Source organism: Lycorma delicatula, chromosome 7, assembly GCF_047948215.1.
Source record: "Lycorma delicatula isolate Av1 chromosome 7, ASM4794821v1, whole genome shotgun sequence".
In the NCBI taxonomy this organism is placed as follows: Eukaryota; Metazoa; Arthropoda; class Insecta; order Hemiptera; family Fulgoridae; genus Lycorma; species Lycorma delicatula.
The window spans coordinates 98,267,758-98,288,705 of record NC_134461.1 but is presented as its reverse complement, the minus strand read 5'-3'; the positions used below and the strand labels follow the sequence as shown (position 1 = coordinate 98,288,705).

The 20,948-nt window shown below is 28.0% G+C and overlaps 1 protein-coding gene across 2 annotated transcripts in view; it reads right to left on the bottom strand.

Annotated features, from left to right (window-relative positions):
- Window positions 1–20,948, bottom strand: part of sick (sickie) — a 944,125-nt gene that overhangs the window by 461,227 nt on the left and 461,950 nt on the right. For both annotated transcript variants that reach the window (XM_075371421.1, XM_075371422.1), the window contains one exon: window positions 6,104–6,303. In XM_075371421.1, the coding sequence (XP_075227536.1) occupies window positions 6,104–6,303 (200 nt within the window). The remainder of the gene's footprint in view (window positions 1–6,103; window positions 6,304–20,948) is intronic.

The following is a 20,948-nucleotide window of genomic DNA, read 5'->3' as shown; positions in this document are numbered from 1 at the left end:
TACTTAAAAACGGGGTTCCTAATATACATAGGTCTATGTGTAAAGTTTTGTGGCTCGAAAATCTCCAAAATTACCAGATTGATTTAATTGAAATTTATATATGCTGTGGTATTATGCCTAAAGTTGTGCATGTGAAAATTTGATGAAAATTGGTAGACTCATTCTTGAGTTACACACAATTTAATGTCGAAAAATGTTGTGTATTTTTTTTTGGCTTGATGATATCGCTACATAAGCTTGAAGCTTGAGCGTGGGATATGGAAATGGAATTTTGTAGCGTATAAAAATGCCATGAGTGACCGGGATTACGATCCTGGGACCTCCGGAGGAAAGAACGAGACGCTACTACTTCGCCATGGAGATCAGAATTTTCATATGCGCTTGTAGTGTCAGTGACAGAAGGAAGTGAGTTGAAGTTGATCTATAAAAAAATTGTACAAAAAAAATAAACAAACATTTTGAGTAAAATTTTAGACTGATACTTTTTCAAAAAGAAACAAAAAAAGTCGGTCTTTTTGCGCAGAACTACGCAATGATTTGTATATATTATGAAATAATTATGTTCAATTAAATAACAGAAAAGGTTAGAAAAATTATTCTACGAGGTCTGTAAATAAAGTATACATGGCCTGTATCACCTTTGAAATAGTTCCTTCGGGAAGCCACACAACGCTTCCAACGTTTTTCCTACTCTTCATAGCAGTGTTGGAACTCAGAAACCGGAATATTCTTCCGCTGGTCGGTTACATTTTTTTTTGTTTTCTACTGTTCCAAAATGGTGTTCTTTGAAATGTTATTTTTAAAGTCGGGAACAGGAAAAAGTCACAGGGCCTCAATTCAGGTGAATAAGATGGTTGAGAAACTACAGGAATGTTATTATTTGCCAAAAACTCAATTGAGAGTGCAGTGTGACAAGGTGCATTGTCATGATCCAACATTCAGTTGTCTTGTATGGCTGGTCTCACACGAACAACTCTTTTCTGCAGTCTTTCAAGAATTTCTTGATAAACATATTGATTTAGAATCCGTCTTGTAGACAAAACTCCAAAAGTCTCTGATTCGTTCAACATGGTCGTCACTTTTTGACGTTAACGGTCTTCCAGGGCGTTGATTGTCCGTAACTGATTCCCGGCCATCTGAAAATGCTTTAAACCACCTAAAAACTTGAGCTCATAACAGAGCGTCATCTCCACGTGCCCTTTTCAATTGCGAAAAAGTTTCAAAAGCGATCTCATTGAGTTTAACACAAAACTTGATTGCACAACGTTGCTCATAATTAGTAACACTATTGGCAACAGTAGACTAAAAAAATAACTAATATAAATCAGATGTTTACTAGTAACTTTATAGTGTTGCCACTTCGGCTGTCAAAAAATAATTTTCTTGAGTTCTCCTGGCATGGCGATCAAAAAATTTAAAAAACTGAAAATTTATTACACGAACAAGCAGCTACCAACGGGACTCAAATCAATAAAGCTGTACTGCATAGAAGAATTAAAGATTAAATTAATATAATCTAATAATTAATTAAGTTTATAAAGAAAATTATAGTTCTTGAATACAACTTGAGACTATTATTAAATAAAAATATATGCTAATTAATGTATTCGAAATAAATTGTAAATTTTGTTTTATATTTTATAATAAAAAAATCCACAAAAATAAGTGACTGGAATTAAAAAACAGTTTCTGGTTTTAAATAGAACTGAAATAAATTCTTTAATACTGAATCTAATGAAAGTACTTATATATATAGTAAACTGTAAACAGCAATTTCAACTTGACCACTGTTTCCAGTTCACTGCATTAAAGTATATAAATTTAAGCATGTTACCATATTTTATTATTATATTCTAGTATATGTAGTATATCGTAATTCCATGTACAGTCTGATTAAATAAAAAGTGGTTAAATAAACTGAAATATTATATAGTAATCCACTCAGAACAAGAATTATTTAAAAATATAAGTAAAAGAAAAAAGTTACAGTAATACTACGAATTAAAATCTACTCTTATTATATACAAGGGTTTTTATTTTACTTTAAAAAAACGCATTAGCAAAACCTTTTCTTAATTTTCACTAGAAAATTTTATGAGGGCTACTTAAAGATGTGTCACGTATGAGTAAGTAAAATTATTAAAACATTTGTTAAAAATGTCCTACAAAAAAACAATTCTTTTTCTATACATTTATCTTATCCACATATTATTTAAGCTAGACAATACACGATGTTGTAATTTTTTGTTTTAAAGCAAATTCTAAGAAGATTTCAAAGGATTATATGAAAATATAAACAACAAAGAAGATTACAGCTAAAATCCAATACTGATAAATCCAATATAATAAAATTGCATCACTTTTATATACGTATTTATATAAATTATTTTGAGATAAAAGGTTGCAACTTCAAAGAATAGAAAAAACGAGACTTAAAATAAGAGACGACGTTCAACCTACCACCTCAAAGAAAGATATCACCAATACAAATACATTAATTTGTATTACATTTTTACCGATTAGTAGGGAATTATTAATTTCCCTTCATAATTAAATTTAAATATCGAGGTTTTTATTATACAATCAATCTTTTTTTTAACTATCAAATTTATTTATATTAATGAAACCAATTCTCAAAATATTGAAATAAACCTAACAAAACGTATTTTTCATTTATTTAAACTACTTTTATTAACTACTATTTAGTATTTATTAACTATTTATAACCACTATTTATTAACTATTTATTTTAACTCAATTTTATGCACACAAAAAAATGGTTATGAAAAGGACGAAAATATAAAAATACTCTATTAACTACCTAACAAAATCTCTTTTCTCATTGACATTTTTGGACGAATGATTTTCTATGTGCAATGATTTTCTACTTTCTTGTTATTTCAATGTGCAATGATAATAAAAAAAAATAAAAAATAAAAGATAAAGCTGAGTATTACTTAACTGTGTATAAAAAAACTATATATAGGGGATGAGATGATAAAAACAGTAATAAAGAGTAACTGTGACAAACAAATGGTCTGTCCATGTTACTACGCGATCGTTACAATAGTTTTCCTTTACTCATCAGCTAATGTAGATGATATTTAAAAAGAATTAATATGTTTTTAATACCGATTTATTTCCTTCTAGTAATGATTATCACTAATTATTATTCGTCAGAGTTTAGAAATTTCCAACGCAACATTTCTGCGTGTATTAGAAGGGCAGTACTTCTATGTGGAGTGTCCGAAGTTGTGTTGGCACTTTTTATAGTACTGTGGAAGAGGTAGTGTACTGTGGCAGAAACAAATCAACGATCCAGCAATACATTCCCACTCCGGGCCAATTAACCTTTTTCTATTTCAGGTTACCAAAACGATTTTTTTTTTCAAAATTAACATTCCTGATTGAATAACCCCTACAATATGGAAAATGGCCGATAACTAGAAAAAAAACCCCAAAAAAAAAACCTAATTAGGTAAGGACAATGATAACAAGTTTTTAATTTAATTGTATTACGCCATTAAAAGGACATACTTTTACAAATTTTTAATATCAACCAATCGTAAAGTCATAAAATCAAAATAAAACATCAGATGTGGACACCACATTACTTCCTTTTACGTCTACTAAATTACATATACATATTTTTTAAAATGAAAAGTACATAAAATTTTATTTCATTAATAACTTCTGATATTTTTTATTATTATTTATCGTATAATTTTTTTTTATATCAGAGGTTAATAATTTTTAATAAATCAATATATTTAAATTAAAAAAAAAAAAAAAAAAACGAGATGAAGTTTGATTTGAACCGATGTGCCTTCCCTTGTAAGATCCAAATATTTCATTAATTAAAATTTAATTTGGCTATAACTCTGGAACCAATGAAAATAAGTACAACTTATGATATATCGTTGAAAAGCTCTCAATGAGGGCTTATTACAGCAGTTAAGAAAAATCCAAAATTTCAATTTTTTTGGATTTTTGGTTTTTTGGGGACACTTTTTGTTCAGTCGATGACCAATCATATTATATTTTGCAATAAAAAGGGGAGGTGCACGACTAGATGTATAACAGTCTAAATCCAAAATTTCAACATCCTACGGCTAATCGTTTTTGAGTTATCCGAAATACATACGCACATACACACGTACGTACAGACATCCCGCCGAAACTAGTCAAAATGGATTCAGGGATGACCAAATTCTATTTGGCTATAACTCTGAAACCAATGAAAATAAGGACCTATGTATAGGTGTACTTAAGTATATATATATATATATATATATATATATATATATATGATATATCTTCGAAAACGATATATCATCAACGATATATCCTATGATATATTGTTGAAAACGATATATCATAGGTCATTAGTCTGAATGAGGACTTATTACTGCAGATAAGAAATAGTGCAAAAACCAATTTTTGTTTTAAACTTTTTTTTTATACTTTTGGTTCAGTCGATTGCAATCAAAAGGGGAGGTGCACAACTTGATGTTACAACAGTTCTAAATTTCAACATCCTACTGCTAATCGTTTTTGAGTTATGGGAGATACATACATACGTACGTACAGACGTCACGCCGAAACTAGTCTAAATGCATTCAGGGATGGTCAAACTGGATATTTCCGATGAAATCTGAAAACCGAAATTTTTTGCGATCGCAATACTTCCTTTACTTTATACAAGGATGTAAAAATAGTGAAAAAGATACTTTTTTAAGACTCATGTCAATCAATGCTTTTTTACGAAATAAAATTGAATAAAATGAGATTGTAAAAATTAACAGAAAACTTGTGGATAAAATTAGATTACTCTCGTTTTTTTCTCCCGTTTATTTTAGTGAAATATTGAACTCACCGATTAATAAAATAGACGATTAGCCATCAATAATGTTTTCAATGTACACATAAAAAATGAATATACTTAAAAATATGGTTTATATATAAGATTCCAAAAAAAAAAAACGTAATTTAATATTCTAAATGAACAGATACATTTTACATCTGCATATTTTAAATTATAGTCCATTAACTAAAAAAAAAAAACAAAAAAAAAACACGAAAGCCAAGAATGGAACCGAGATAGATTAGTCAACTGTCATGTATAGTTACACTCGTATTAATACTTTATCATACATAAAGAAACTTCATTTCCTTCTAGTTTTACTTTTGAATCAGTTTTACGTCAAAATTTTTTTGTTTGGTAGAAAAAAGAATGTATCAATAAAAAGTTTGACTATAAATAAATACCAAACTATTAGCCAGTCACTGTTCCCGTCTGGATCCTCGCCGTTCATTATACTCATGCTTGTAAGAATAACACAATTATAACGATTTTTAACAATAACCGAAAGATATATCGAAGAAGACAAAGAGATCTTTTTTGTAGAAAATTTAATTTCAAATACTACAAGTGATCTTCAAATACGATTTGACCAATGGTTTAGCCATTAATAAAAATTGAATATCGGCAAGAATCAATATTTGTAAGCCATTTAAACGGCCACCATCTTGAAAACGGGAAAAATTTCGTAAATGCATTAGTCTTATGTTCTTCCCAGGTGTAAAACTACGTTTATGCAAAATTTCAAGTCAATCGATTTGATTAGTTTTTGAGTGAAAGAGTAAGAGTCTCACAGACGCCACCAGATTTTTATATATGTATATGTTACGGTAAATTTGATTAATCCCGGTGATTACCGGATTATTTACCGGTTGATTACCGGTGAATTTTATCAATCACCACTAGTGTTGGAGAATTTAATAAAAATATATGGCAATTTATTAAACATACCGGTCAATTTACATATTCTCTGTATGAACATATTTTACGTATTAAAATAACTATTATAAGCAGTAATTAATGAATTTATTATTTAAATAAAACATTACTGTTAATTAGTCAAGGTTAACGAGCCAAACGTTAAATAAATAAACAAATATGTTATTCTCCAACAATGGAGGCGGTTGGAGAATAACATATATACATAACATACATCAGATTAAATATATAAAAATCATATAAATAGAAAATATGTGACTATAAAAAAATTCTATAAATAAAACTATAAATTACTATTCTAACCTGGAATGCATGTCGTTAAGGCGTTGAATTTTATCTCTTTCAGCTGCTAATTGTTTTTGTTGTTGTTTATGTTTTGATAGGGCAAAAAATAGCCCGAGTATAGCTTTTAAGTTGCCATCACGAACGTCTTTTGACGATATACCATCTAATACAATACCAAGTCTTTCTACGTGACTTAAACACACTTTCACGTTCTCTATCTGAAACAGGAAATAAATTATATATATATATTTTTGTATTTATTTAAACAATATTATACAATTTTAATTTTATACGTAATATAACTTAAATAAATCAAAATCTTATTTAGTTGTGTTATAAAAGGGAGTATTAAAAATAAAGTTAAGAATTGCACAATCACGAAAATGAAAGTCTGTTTTTATTATTTGTATTTCACGACTATAGCGTAATTTTTTGTTACAAATTATGTATTTGAAAAATGTGATATACATTCATACAGAATTAGAAGTGAACAGGTAATTAAAACTACGTAAGAAATAATGAAAAATTAATTATTATTATTTTTTTATAATCATAGTAAGTAGAACGTTTAAAATCTTTCTATTCTCACATAAAAAAAAAAATAAAGAAATATTTAATAAATATAAAAATACAGTAATATAAGTAAACAATAATCGTAAAAGCTCCATCATTTAAATCTTCATAAGTAGAAGTTTTAGAATTATATAATTAAAATACAAAGAGTTTGATATAATTTTTACAACGTTTCTCGTAATAGATTAAATATATTAATACTACAAATGAAGTATTTTCATTTATCGTCCATACAAAAATTATATTTTTTATTAATTTATTTGTACCTATGGAAATTACAACAATAGATACTATATTAATTCTAAAGGCCGATTACTATATTAGTTAAAATACCGATTTTCGTGGCGAAGTGATAGGTCTTCGTCTTTTATTCCATGGTCCCGATTTCGAATCTCAGTTAAACATGGAATTTTTTAAACATTACAAAATTCCATTTCTATTTCCCATGTACAAACTTCCTTGTAAGCGTATGTGGGGAAAATTAATTAAATTCGTCATCAAAACTTATTATTTATCTAAAGATATCAATTTAAATATGAACTACACATTTAAATATACTGAAATTTACATCGATAAATGTTGAAATATCGAAAATCTGATGTATTGTGGTTACTATTGTTTACGTATCAGAGATTGACATATTATGATAATACTAAAAACTTTGGACATTTGGTAAAATGGTTCTACTTCTTGATTTTCAAATTGTTATACATCCATTTTATCTAAAAGGTATAGGTTTATAAATCCTTCTTGTAATACTTGGGTATATAACAGCCACTTTTATTATTGTTCGAAACCCTAAAATCATCTATTATTAATTCTACATTACACTTATGCATCCATAAGTCATCGTGTATCACATTTTACGGCAAACTAAATCATAATCTCAACCGACTAATTATTATCAATGTAGACTAACCAAACCTAACAACCAACGAAAACAAGAACGGCGTTGGTGTACAGATATAAGACATAACAGGTTTAAGACATGAAATGTTTATCTAAATTAAATGACAATTCCGTTAGAGTACTGGGCACTTATACATTTTAGGTAGTACCGCAGTTCGAAAAAAAAAAATACTTTTCTCTAAAAATATCTGAATATTTATTATAACCATTTATATTTATATATTTTATAAATTTAATTTAACCAAACTTAATCTACGCTCGCTTCGCACGCCAACCTTGACTAATTAACACAGTAATGTTTTGAGTATTTAAATAATAAGTTCGGCAAACTGGGATTCTGGCTGACACAATTCCTGACCAGCCATGGGGTCTTTCGTTCATACCTGTATGGATGAAGAAGAGCTGAAGAACTCTCCGCCCCTATTATCGGGAGTTAGACACTCCGGAACACGTAGTATTCCAGTGCCCGCGGTGGAACGTGGAACGCCGTGACTGCACTGCCGTTAACTGGGTATGTCGAGGTGGGGACCATCGTTGGAACGATGTTACGTAGTTCGGTGGACTTCGACACTGTGACGGGGTTTGTATCAGGAATAATGCAAATGAAATATCGGAAAGCGAGAGGGTGAGGAACAGACGGTACGGAGCTGCCGTTCGCCCGTGCTTGCACGGGTGGGTGGTGCTGACAAAGTGCGGGGACTCTCGAGTCCCTAAGCTAAAAGACTGAGTATCGGTGGGGCCGTCCCTCTGGGGGTGTCCCCCGCTGGAGGCGAAGCACAAAGGACCGAGTCTCGGTTGCTGGGTGATGAAGGCCGGAACGGTATAGCCAGGCCTGGCGTTTCCCTCGTCCGGCGACTAGAGGCAAAGGTCGAATTCATGCTTAATTGGGGGTCTGGTTCCTGGAGGCAGGGGAAAAAATAAATTCAGTAATTATTGCAATTATTTATTCATTTAAATAATCAAAAATTTACTGTTAATTAGTACTGTAATTTTGCGAGCGTAGATTAAGTTTGGTTAATTTACATTTTTAATTATAAGCAGCAAACGTTTGTGGGGTTATTGTTAAATAATATCACCCGATATCAAAAAATATCTAAAGAATAACATATTCGTAATCAGCATGTGAAATAGATCTAGAATCGATCATTTTTAGACAAAATTGTTTTCAAACTGTGGTACCACCTAAAGTGCACAAAGGCCGAGTGCTGTCCTTTGACATTGCTCTGCTTAAAACCTTTTAAAATCATTTTTATTTGTTCGTTATCGATTCAATCGTATCTAACTTTAAAGATCTGAATAAAGTATAAAACCAAAAAAGAAATCTTATTTCTGACTAGTTTTGATAGGATAATTAAACAACAAGATCTTGAGAAATGAGCAAAGAAACGGAAAGGAATTATTATAAGTTAATGGCGTTATTAAAATTATTGTACGACATGAAGTTTTGTTTATAAAAGGATCTAATTTCAATATTAACCGCTTGTAACAATATGTTAAAATGAAATTATCTGAAAACGTTTCTTCATTCTAAAGGGGTTTTTTTTGTACGAAGATAGATTGTATTTTAATGATATAATGAAACATTGCCTTGGCATGATGATGTAACTCCGTATTTAATTGAAACAAAAAGAAGATTTATCTATATAAATAACATACTGTCCACTTAAGTTATTCAAATGGAGGAATGTAAATCTTTCTATTTAAATAACTTGTAAACCAACGAAATAATAAAAAAAAAACATAAAATTAACGAATAATTTCTTTAGAATTAAAATTTTGAATATAATAAATCTAACAAACGTTCGTCGGCAATAACTTTCAAAACAGTGAAATAATTTTTAAAAAAACAACGAAGTTCTACCCTTCTGTAAATGGAACAGGTTGTACGACGTTAATAAAAATATATATTTTTTTTATTCAAGTTCGCATTTAAAACATTTGATTTGTAGTCAAAGATTTCTTGCAAAATAATGTATAATAATTTTTTTTCAGTATTATCGAAAAAAATTCACTGCTAAACTTTCCTGGCAAATAATCATCTTAACACCCACACCAATTTTCCCACCACTCTGAAACTCTGACTCTAAACATCAGTAGTACTAATACCACATATATACACATACACCGGGTGACATTTAAGAATGGAAACAGCATTATACTGCATATCTGAAAGGTATTTGGAGGAGAAAGAAGTGGGGTTTACGCACTTAATCTGCATTATGGTGTGGGTTTTTAATTTTTTCCGCCATATTGAAAATGTAAAATATTGGATCTTAAAATGAAAAGTGCAATAAAATTGTTCATACAGCGCGTTTTACCTCGTTTAATAACACAGTTTTTCCGACTTTGAATGCTTATAACTGGATAACGAAGTCATTAACAGTAAAACGGGTTTCACAACTGTTTGTCTTGTAAAATTTTAAATTGAAATCAGGTGTCATATGTCCACCTTCCTACTTAAAAAAAATCTGATGTGGACACAACATGCTTGTAGGCTTATTAAATTACATATGCACATTTACAAAAAATGAAAAGCACATAAAATTTTATTTCATTAATAATATCTGATATTTTGTTATAACTGAATTATTATTTATTGTAATTTTTTTTACAATTAGAGGTTAATAGGTATTAATAAATCAATTTATTTAAATGAAGTTAACAAAAAAATGAGATGAAGTCTCATTCGAACCGATGTCCCTTGAAAAATCCAAATATTTCATTAATTAAAATTTTATTTAGCTATAACTCTGGAACCAATGAAAATAAGTATCACCTTTGATATATCGTTGAAAATCTCTCAATGAAGGCTTATTAATGCAGTTAAGAAAAAGTTAAAAATCCAAATTTTTTTGATTTTGGACTTTTTGGTTCAATTGATTGCAATCAAAAGGGGAGATGCACAATTAGATATTACAACAGTCCTAAATCAAAAATTTCAACGTCTTACGGCTAATCATTTTTGAATTACACGAGATTCAAATGTATGTACAAACATACATACGTACGTACAGACGTCACGCCAAACTAGTCAAAATGGATTCAGGGATGGTCAAAATGGATATTTCCGTTGAAATCTGAAAACGGAAATTTTTCGCGAAAACAATACTTCCTTTACTTAGTACAAGGAAGTAGAAACGTGCATAAGTTAAAAGTTTTTATTTATTAAACATCGATTTACAAAATAATAGGCTCCAATATCTGTCAGCATTATTTGTATCCTAAAAATTTGTTGTGAATTTTTAAGAGTACTAACATAATGAAATTATATTTCTGAAGAGAATATATTTAGGTCTAATAAATATTAAAAATTATTGCTAGCTTAGCGTTTTATTAAATTGCTTCAAAGAATAAAGATATGGTTTGATTTTTTTTGTAAATTAAGTCAACTTAACAAATAATCTGCAAAAAAAAGGATCGAAAATTATCTTTAGATAAATTTGTAAAAATATTATCAGTAATTCTAGTTACCTGGAAATATTTTTGTTAACTGAAATGTTTTAAATTCGAACTAATGCGTAGTTAAATATTTATCTCATGGAAAATTCAGATTTCTTTTTAAATAAAGCAATATTTAGATATATAGATTTCATGGTTATTAATAATGAGAACATCGAAATCTGTTTTCTGTTATTGAGGTACAACAGTATTATGCCAAAGAAACACCACGTGTAGCCGATAGATAATACATAAGTAATTTAAGGAGCAAATCATTATATAATAATAATTTAACTAGACGTTATTCCCTGATTATAATAATATCTTCAATAGCAACTGAAATATATATCACTGTCACAATTTACTGGTGTAAGTAATCAGTAGCATGCGGTGATATAAGCGTGCTTACCTGGTGAAGTAAGTTGATCCAACTTATCAAGCTCTACTTTGGACAGGAAACCATTAAAGTAAGTGGCCTCTAGAGAGCCACTCTTGGCTTAAGGCCTGCGGGTAGGGTAGCACGGCAGAGTTTCATCCGTACTTTAATAGGGGAGTAGAGAAATAGCCTATTGGAAGTAGTTACATTTAAGTAAATGTATTACAAATTTCTTATAACTAATATATAGTATTGTCATTTAATTGAGCTGTCGCAATATGTATAATTTAAATCTGATTAAATACTTTTTGTGTGACAAGATTATTTCATTAAAAATAATAACTAATATTATGTTTAAAATAAACAGCAACCGGACAATGAAAAAATTAAAGTTAAATTTTATCTTTAATAATGTTAACTCTTTATATCCATTAAAAGAATAAATAATCTGATGTGAACACTATATTACTTCCTTGCACGCCTATTAAATTACATGTACACATTTTTTTACAATCAGAGATTAATAATTATTATTAAATCAATATATTTAAATTTAAAAAAAGAGTTTAAAAAAAGGAGATAAAGTCTGATTGGAACCAATGTGTCTTCCCCTTAAAATATCAAAATATTTCATTAATTGAAATTTCAAATAGCTATAACTCTGGAATCAATGAAAGATATATTTTGAAAAGCTGTCAACGAACTGCAATATTACTGCAGTTAAGAAAAAGTCCAAAATCAAATTTTTTATTTTTTTATTTTGGGTTTTTGTGGACAGTTTCGGTTTACTCGATTGCAATCCAAAAGGGGAGTTCCACAACTAGATGTTACAACAGCCCTAAATTCAAAAGTTCAATATCCTACGTCTAATATTATTTAGTTATGCGAAATACATACGTACATACTAGGTATGTACATACGTACGTATAGACGTTACGTCGAAACTAGTCAAAATGGATTCACGGATGGTCAAAATGGATATTTCCATTGAAATCTGAAAACCGAAATTTTTGGAGATCAAAATACTTCCTTTAGTTCGTATAAGGAAGTAAAAACGTACGATTTCTTATAGCTGGGTTTTTCAACCAGAAAATACAGGGCCATAAATGAGTTAATCACGTTCAAATATTATTTTTTTTTTAAATCCAGAAGTAACCATTACCAATTAAATTAACATAAAATATGCAAGTCATATTTATTATTTAAATTTAAATATTCAGTGGTGATTTTTTTTTTTAATAAATACCAATTATGAATTATTATATAAATAATTTTCAATGAATTAAGAGGTAATTCTATTACATATTTTTACTTGATCTCAATACGGCTAATAACTATAGCATGTCACTAAAAAATTTAACGTATATATATATATATATATATAATATACATAATATATAAAATAATAACTAAACTCAATTCTTTGATTAGACAAATATAAAAAAAAATAAATAAGTTAGAAAATTATCCAAATTAATAGAAAATTTTCTAATGCAATTCATTAGGTCAACAAAAAAAAAATATAATAAAGACAAACCACAAATGTGGTTTTGTCTTGATAAAGTCCTACATCTTGGACGAAACATTGAGGTTTTCTGCTTTTGTTTTTGTTATTTTGTTTTTTTTTGTTGTTGACCTAATGAATTTGCATTAGAAAATTTCCTATTAATTTGGATAATTTTCTAACTTTTTTAGTTTTTATATATATATATATATATATACTAAATATATACAAAACGATCCCTCTATAACGCATTTTAAAATACCAGGGATACAGTTAAACGTGAGTAGAAAGATGACCCCCAACAAAAATAAATGTAGTCAGAAATATTTTCATTTATTTTAATTTTGATATTTTGAAGAGGGCATACAAAATTAATGGTTATTAACTTATTGGAAGTTAATTTTTTAATTTAGCCTTAATACTTAAAAATATCAAAAGTAACTTTTATAAAATTAAATAAATATAACTTGAATAAATATATGATTTTTGTGAAGATGATTTAATTTTTGAAAATGTTTATGTTATTTTTCAGATGTTTATTTAGAAATTTTACTTTTTTACAGGATGTTGACTTCGTGACTATTTTGTGTCCGCGTAAATTAGGCATTTAGAGGTCAGTATCTTTGTAATAGTTCATTCACATTTACGCTATCTTGCAGCACATGAATAATAATAAAAAAATAATATATATATATATTTTTTTTAATAAAAAAAAGAAGGAAATATCATTAAGAAGAAAACTAAGTAAAAATAGGACATGGGAAAAGGAAAAAATTCTGAATTATTTAATATTATGACGTCATGCGTCTCGATGTACTATTGATTAATGTTTCTTGTCTGTAGCGGTAGTGGTACTTTTTTGTTGATGTACATATGACGGTAGCATTTGTGATAAAATGCAATTTTTTTTTACAGTTATGTACAACATACTTAATGAAATCATTGGGATTTACTCGATGAATTTGCAATTTTATTTAACAATAAAAAAAATCGCATATCATGGTTTTTTCCTTCAGAATAACTGAATCAAACTGACATTAACAGGTGCTAAAACCGTTATCTTTTTCTTCGTGAAATCGATTGATTAAGTTCCATGATGCAGTTGTGAATAAATCTTTTTTAACAAAGAAGACTACAAGTTAAATAAAAACATTGTTTGGATCAAAGTTTTGCGTATTTTTTATTCTTTTTCTAAGGATTAAACATAAATCATCCTTATTTGAAACTTATTGTAAATATGGAAATAGAACAAAAAAAAACCTTCCTACAATTTTAAATTTTGCGAAAAGTAATCCGGAATAATTAGAGCTATAAACTCTGTTTTTTTTTCCATACGAAATAATTAAGCAGAATTTAAGATCTATAGATGAAAACACATATTTTGAAGACTGACAGATAATTTTCTTTTTTTGTAATCCTGAGAGTCTACAATGACTTTCGAAAATTAGAAAGTTTTAGAAAGAAAAAGGGTTATATGGGTGTAATGCAAGTAGGTAATATACTTTAATCGAAAAAAATGAAAAATCGGTAACAGATATGGCGAAACCATTTTTTGAAAACGATTTCGTAAAGTTTTGTAAATACGCCAAAATATAACCTAAAATATAATATTCACTCCTAATTCAATGAAAAAAAGGAAAAATAATTATTAGTTAAAAAAAAAAAAAATGTTATATTTATAAATATTATTACCAATAAAATAGTCCCATACCAGAATTAATAGAGAAAATGAAAAATGGACTGATCTCCCACTTTTTTTGTTTTTTTCACTAATCTGATTCTACTGTATTACATCAATATTTCAAGCTCACAAAAAAAAGTAATATTCAGTCATAAAAATGAAATAGACACTATGTAAACCAAGAAACAGCAATGTATGTAACATCATTACTCTCAAAGAAATTAACAGTGATTTTAAAATGAATTTAATTCTTTCTAAAATTAAATCTTAGAAATGTATTTTACGAGGAGCTTCTACTCCTCATAAGTTGGTTGAATTTATGACGCGTTGTCCATAGATGATTTTTTTTCTTACATCACAATTTTTTTAATTTAAATACGGTTCCGAGCAAGGAATCTCAAGTAAAACATACTTCAAAAAGCATATGATGACGAGTTTCCAACAAACATCCACAATAAAACGTACATATACATAAAGATGTAAAAAAAAAACATATATACATACATAAAGTTCATGTATGTAAACACAGTTGCACTGAGTCAGACCACATAAGTGCAAAGGTCTAATGAATAACAAACAAAAAATTATAACATTGTTAAACAATGGACAAAGACAAACAAATAGTAATATAACAAGCTAATGAAGATGAATGGAATGAGACTAGGCTCCTCACGAAGTCATAGAAAGATGTTCATCATATTTATGATATTGAACCAGCTTAAGAGTCACTCAGATTCCCTCAAGCCGAGCACATGTAGGCGTTTCAGTCGCCTGACATCCTCTCTGTTGTTTAGGAGATTAACTGCTAGAAAATTAACATGATTATCTAACCGCTGTCTATTTGAACTGAACGTTTGACCTTTTCGCGAACATAAGGTAATTTTAGGTAGTCGTGAATTTTTTCGTTCCGTGCGAGGAACGATACTTTTTTTTATGACAAAAATAAAACATTTTTTTCTACAAATTGGTAATATGATTTCTTTTCTGTAGTTTTGGTTTATTAATAAATTATTACAATGAGAAACTAAACTTGTTTTAGTGGAATTTAATTAGTGCAATGAAATGGGGAAAAGAATTAAAACTTTATAAAAAAATTACGCATGAAATGAAGTTAAAATAATTTTGTATTACATATAATTTTTGAATAAAATGTATTGTAACATTGAGAAAAATTGTACAACCTATTATAGGACCTCTTATTTTAATAATATATCAAAATTGTATAATATCAAATATTTCAAAGTATGCCATACGTCGAAATCGATTTTAGAATCATCTTGCACATTAAAAAATTACCTTAAAAACGTCTCATTCATTTAATATGTACAGTAATTATTTACACCAGTGATTAAGTATAGCAAACTCTCAGAGAAAATCTGTTACCTTCCCAATCATTTTTTGTACGATTTACGATCAAAATAAGTTCTTTTTAATAAAATTGAGAAGTTAGTTCCTACAATTTTGGAAAGTATTATCCGGTCTTTTCTGGGTAAATATTCGTCCATATATTTTGGAATATGCAACACATTTATCACCATTCTTTTGTCTAAATGTCATTTCTTTGTACAACGCAATGAATATATAAACTTACAAAATTTTGACAAAAATAATTTTAAGAATAAAACATTTTTTTTCTACGAACTGGTAACGTGCTTTCTTTTTTGTAGTTGTGGTTTATTAATAATTATAATTATGAACTAAATTTATTTTTGTGAAATTTAATTAGTGCAATGAAGCGCGGAAAAAATTAAAAATTATGCATGAAATGAAGTTAAAATAATTTTAGTTAATATAATTTTTGAATAAATATTTTAGCATTGCAAAAAAAAGTTTACAACCTATTTATACGACCACTTACTTTAATAATATTTCAAAGTCTAAAAATATATTGATACTATTATATTGATTATTCAAGAAAAATTTACTTTTAGTTATTTTTGTTCCCGTCTAGAAGCTAAAACCTTTGTTTAGAATCGTAAAACGGAATAATGTAGAAATATACTTTTTCTACCTAATGGTACATAAAACAATTCAACAAATTTTATAGTAATTTATTGGTTGTAGCCACCAGGAACAAAATGACAAAAGAAATTATAATATGATACAAAGGACTTACTCTAAGGGTGATGACCTTTTTATATCATAATAATTATTAAAATAAATGTGAATGAAGTATGAAATTCTCCGCATCTGTCTTCTAAGATAAAGTAATTAAAAAATAAACATATAAAAATTTAAAATAAAGTAATAATCATGGAAATTTACAGCCGTTTCCTTTCCGTAAAATCTCATTAGAAATCTTACGCCTCCCCATTTCCCCTTCATTAATAATACAAATGTTATTTATTTTTTTGCATTTGTAAAAAAAAAAAAATTAGTAGTAAGGGTTAAGTTAATGGCATTATCCTAGTTGGCATGAGCTGTCAAAGATGAACTTCTAAACTGTAATAGATCTCGCAGTTTAAAGCGGGTTAATATTTTCAAAAAATAAATAATATTTAGTTACGATTGATTGCTCTTTAGTTTTTTATTTTATTAATTTTAACATATCAATTGTTTACATCGGTAAGATATTTATTAAAAAGAAAATATATTTGATTAAATTAAATATATATGACTGAATAAAAAAAAATATTTAGATCAAATGAAAAATGAAATTAAGTACAAAAAATTACCTGAATGATATACATTATCAACAACAGATTAACAATAAAAACCAAAAAAACATTGCACAGAGGCAATTCTTGAAATTTAGATGGTTTTCAATGGAAAAAAGTAAGATTGGAAGACAAGAAAATTGCATTAAACTATTCAGTAAATGATACCCTACGCGGAATCCTAGAATACTGCTTTATACTATAGGAGATTTCCCACACTCCAAAGGTCAATATTTTTTGTTTCTTTTTTTTTACAATTTACTAAATCAGTAATAATAGAGCTGCTTCATTTAATCAATGGTTTCATCAACAATTTCACCAATTTAATAGTAATTTTATAGTTTATAGTACATAGATAAAGCAGGCAAACTGAATAAATAATTCTTTAATTTTGCAAAGATTCCCAGATTAGCAATACCGAAGTACTTGTTTAATTTTATTTATGGTGAAAAAAAATATATATATTTTAAATATATATTTTTTTTTTTAAATGGCAAGTTCTTAGTTATTAAAAAAAGACAGATTATAAGAAAAAAAATTAAAAGTATAAAATTTATGTTTTCTTTAAGGAAAAACATAAATTTCTGATCAAATCATATTTTTTCCTAAATAATATATTTTCAAGTGAAAATGGTTTCTTACATCTAACACTAATTTCCCAAAAAAAACTTACAACCACTCAAAAAAATTACTTATTTCATATAGCCCACCCGGCTGGTCTGGTGGTTACTGGTTGTCGCAATTCAGTTGTAGCTTATTTTCGAAGTCGAAAGTGCTGAGGTTCAAATACCAGTAACATTTTTTGTTTTTTGTTTTTTTTTACTGATTTGAATACTAGACAACGGATACCATTGCATTTTAGTGGCTGAGTTTCAATTAACCACACGTCTCAGGAATGGTCTGCCTGAGTCTGTACAAGACTACTCTCTTATATAAGTCATACCATCCTCATCTCATTTGGCTACGAAGGGGTTGCTTATTTTTCAGTAGTTGAACAGACTGCAATTTAAACGTAAAGAAAATATAAATAAATTAATTTCATAGGTTACGTAAACAAGGTCAAATGAATAATCTATTATTATTTAAATTTAAGAAAAAGCTAGCAAACATTTTTCTGAACCTTTCCTACATTAAAATTATAAATTATTATCTCTTTTTAAATGTAAAACTAAATTATTAATTTAAAAATAAATAAAAAATATCCCTTCCCATTAAATGAAATTATTTTCAAAAATTATTTTTACCTCTCTCGGCCCAAGTTAGTTTCTAAAAACAATTTTTTAAATTTATTTATTTAACTGGTAAATACTTTTTTGTCACAAATTCAAATTAAGAACTCTTGACGTAAAATTCATAAAGTATATTTTAACACAATTCAAAAGATGAATATATTTTGAGCAAAAAATTGCAAAAGTTGAATATTTTATCTCTACCAACATAGTAAAAATTAAGTACTATTTCCATCTTCAAGTCATCTCATTTAAAGAAAAATAATAAAAAAGTTTCAAGTTGTTGGCTTAAAACTAAGTCTCAAAAAATTCTGTTTTTAGTAGTGAGGTGCTTTTTGTAGTTTTACAAAGGAAATTTCTGGATAACATTACTATGTATTCCGTAATGTAAATTGCTAAATCTATAATCTAATAAAATTTACGAATAAGATAGATAATGGAGTAAGAAGATACTGAAGAGATGCTATGTACGGAATGATGGTACTGGAATTTATAAAAAAATTTACTCTTTGAACACACGAGTTTTATAGCTTACAAAATCTACTATCTACTCTTATGGCATCCCTTAAATACCTTTTCATTTCCTTATCCGCTTTTTCAAAATATTTAATATAATCATTCTACCCCATACAACAGACCATATGGTACACTACATTTAATGACTGTAGATCATTAAAGGCATAAGGTTGTAACCACAAAGACTCAAGGTGTTTCTGTGGTAAAGACAGACATAAAAACAGTAACAATTAACATATGTTTTTAAATGTAATTCTACATTTAGAATATTTGAACAAAACTTTATTACTATTATTTGAACTCATAGCATTTTAGAAGGATGACAACTAAAATAAATCCCTTCCGACACGCCGGCGGAGGTAGATTTTACCAGTGCTAAGTAGGGGATAGAAAAGATTCCACCTTAAAGTTAAGAAAAATTTCAAATTTACTCAATAAAACAATGGTTGCATGTGAATAAAGCTTCACATGTTTAGTATACGACAAGTCCCATCTTACAATTTCAATAACATCATCCCTTGCCGTCACGGTTGGTCATATCAAAAATTGTCACAGACAAAAGTTTTAGGTAATGTTTAGAGGACAACGACCACTATAAACCGATTCGATATTCTGTCTATTAAGGGAGGTATGATATTTTTTTGTTTTCGAAACCCCATTTTTTGTCTCCTGGGACAATGGTTGGTGATATAAAAAGCATTTACTTAGATAAGTTTTAGGCCTTTATACAAATAATAATAATAATAGGAACTTTATAACGAATTCGATATTTTACTTAATACAAACGTTATTGCGATATTTTTTTTTCAAAAAAGCTCTCTCAATTCCACCCCCATGGTCTGATTTGACCCATTAACGAAGTCAACCGAGATTCTGGTCGTTATATTTTATGTATCAATTTGAAAGTGACTGGCGGAAAGATACGGCAGTTATCATGTCCACAAAAAAGTAATATATATATATATATATATAAACTCTTGAACTGATGGTGGTTTTGGGATCTGGGGGGTGTGAAACGCGAAGAAATGTCGAAATTTTCCGAAGTCGAATCATGGTACCCATTACAATAGGCAGTTTTCTTTTGAAATCTATCAAAAAATCTAGATAGACTCAATTTTTACCAACAGATATTTTGCCAATTAATTAGATTCTGTAATAGTCATATAATAACTAATTTTAGTAACTTAAGTAAGAATCCAAAAGTTATAAAAATCAAAACAATTCCTTAATTTCTTCTGGGAAAACCTGTGTTGCTTCTTATTATAAAAAATATATTATTAATGACAGAAAAAAACAAATCACAATATTCATTTATATATTTTTGGAAAATATATCTTGAAAATTCGGAGAAATCATTCAAGCATTTTTATATAATTATGTAGAAAGAAATAGAAGAATAAAACAGTAGATAAGCCTGTACTAGAGTTTCTAGTATATTAGAGATCAGTATAATGATTTATTACATATATCTATATTTGTATTCATCTAACTAAATCGTCTCTAATCTCTATTTAGTCCTCATGAATAGAGAGCCTCATTGTTGTTACCTTTATACATAATCCCTTGGAAAATATAAAATTATGTAAAGCATAGCGCTTAAGAGCGTTGGAAAACAAATAAAAATACCAAATTAGATTCATATTGAGATCTTTAAATTATCATCATTAATAGATACAAAGAAAATAAGTCAAAATAAATATAAATACAAAAAATAAAAATAAATTTTCATGTGAACATATCCATTCTTTTTTATACGATATCGTCAAGAAAAGCATCAGCCGTAAAACTTTCAATTGCTTTCGCTTGACCCGAAAAGTAATGGAAAAATGGAGTAATAAATAAACATACAATAAATAAAACGAAAAAACTTAACGAGATATTAAAAAAAAATATTTGAACGGTTAGTTTACGATATACTCTATGAGTACACGACACATAGAAGACAATAGTAATATCTAAATTGAACAATTTGGCTGTATT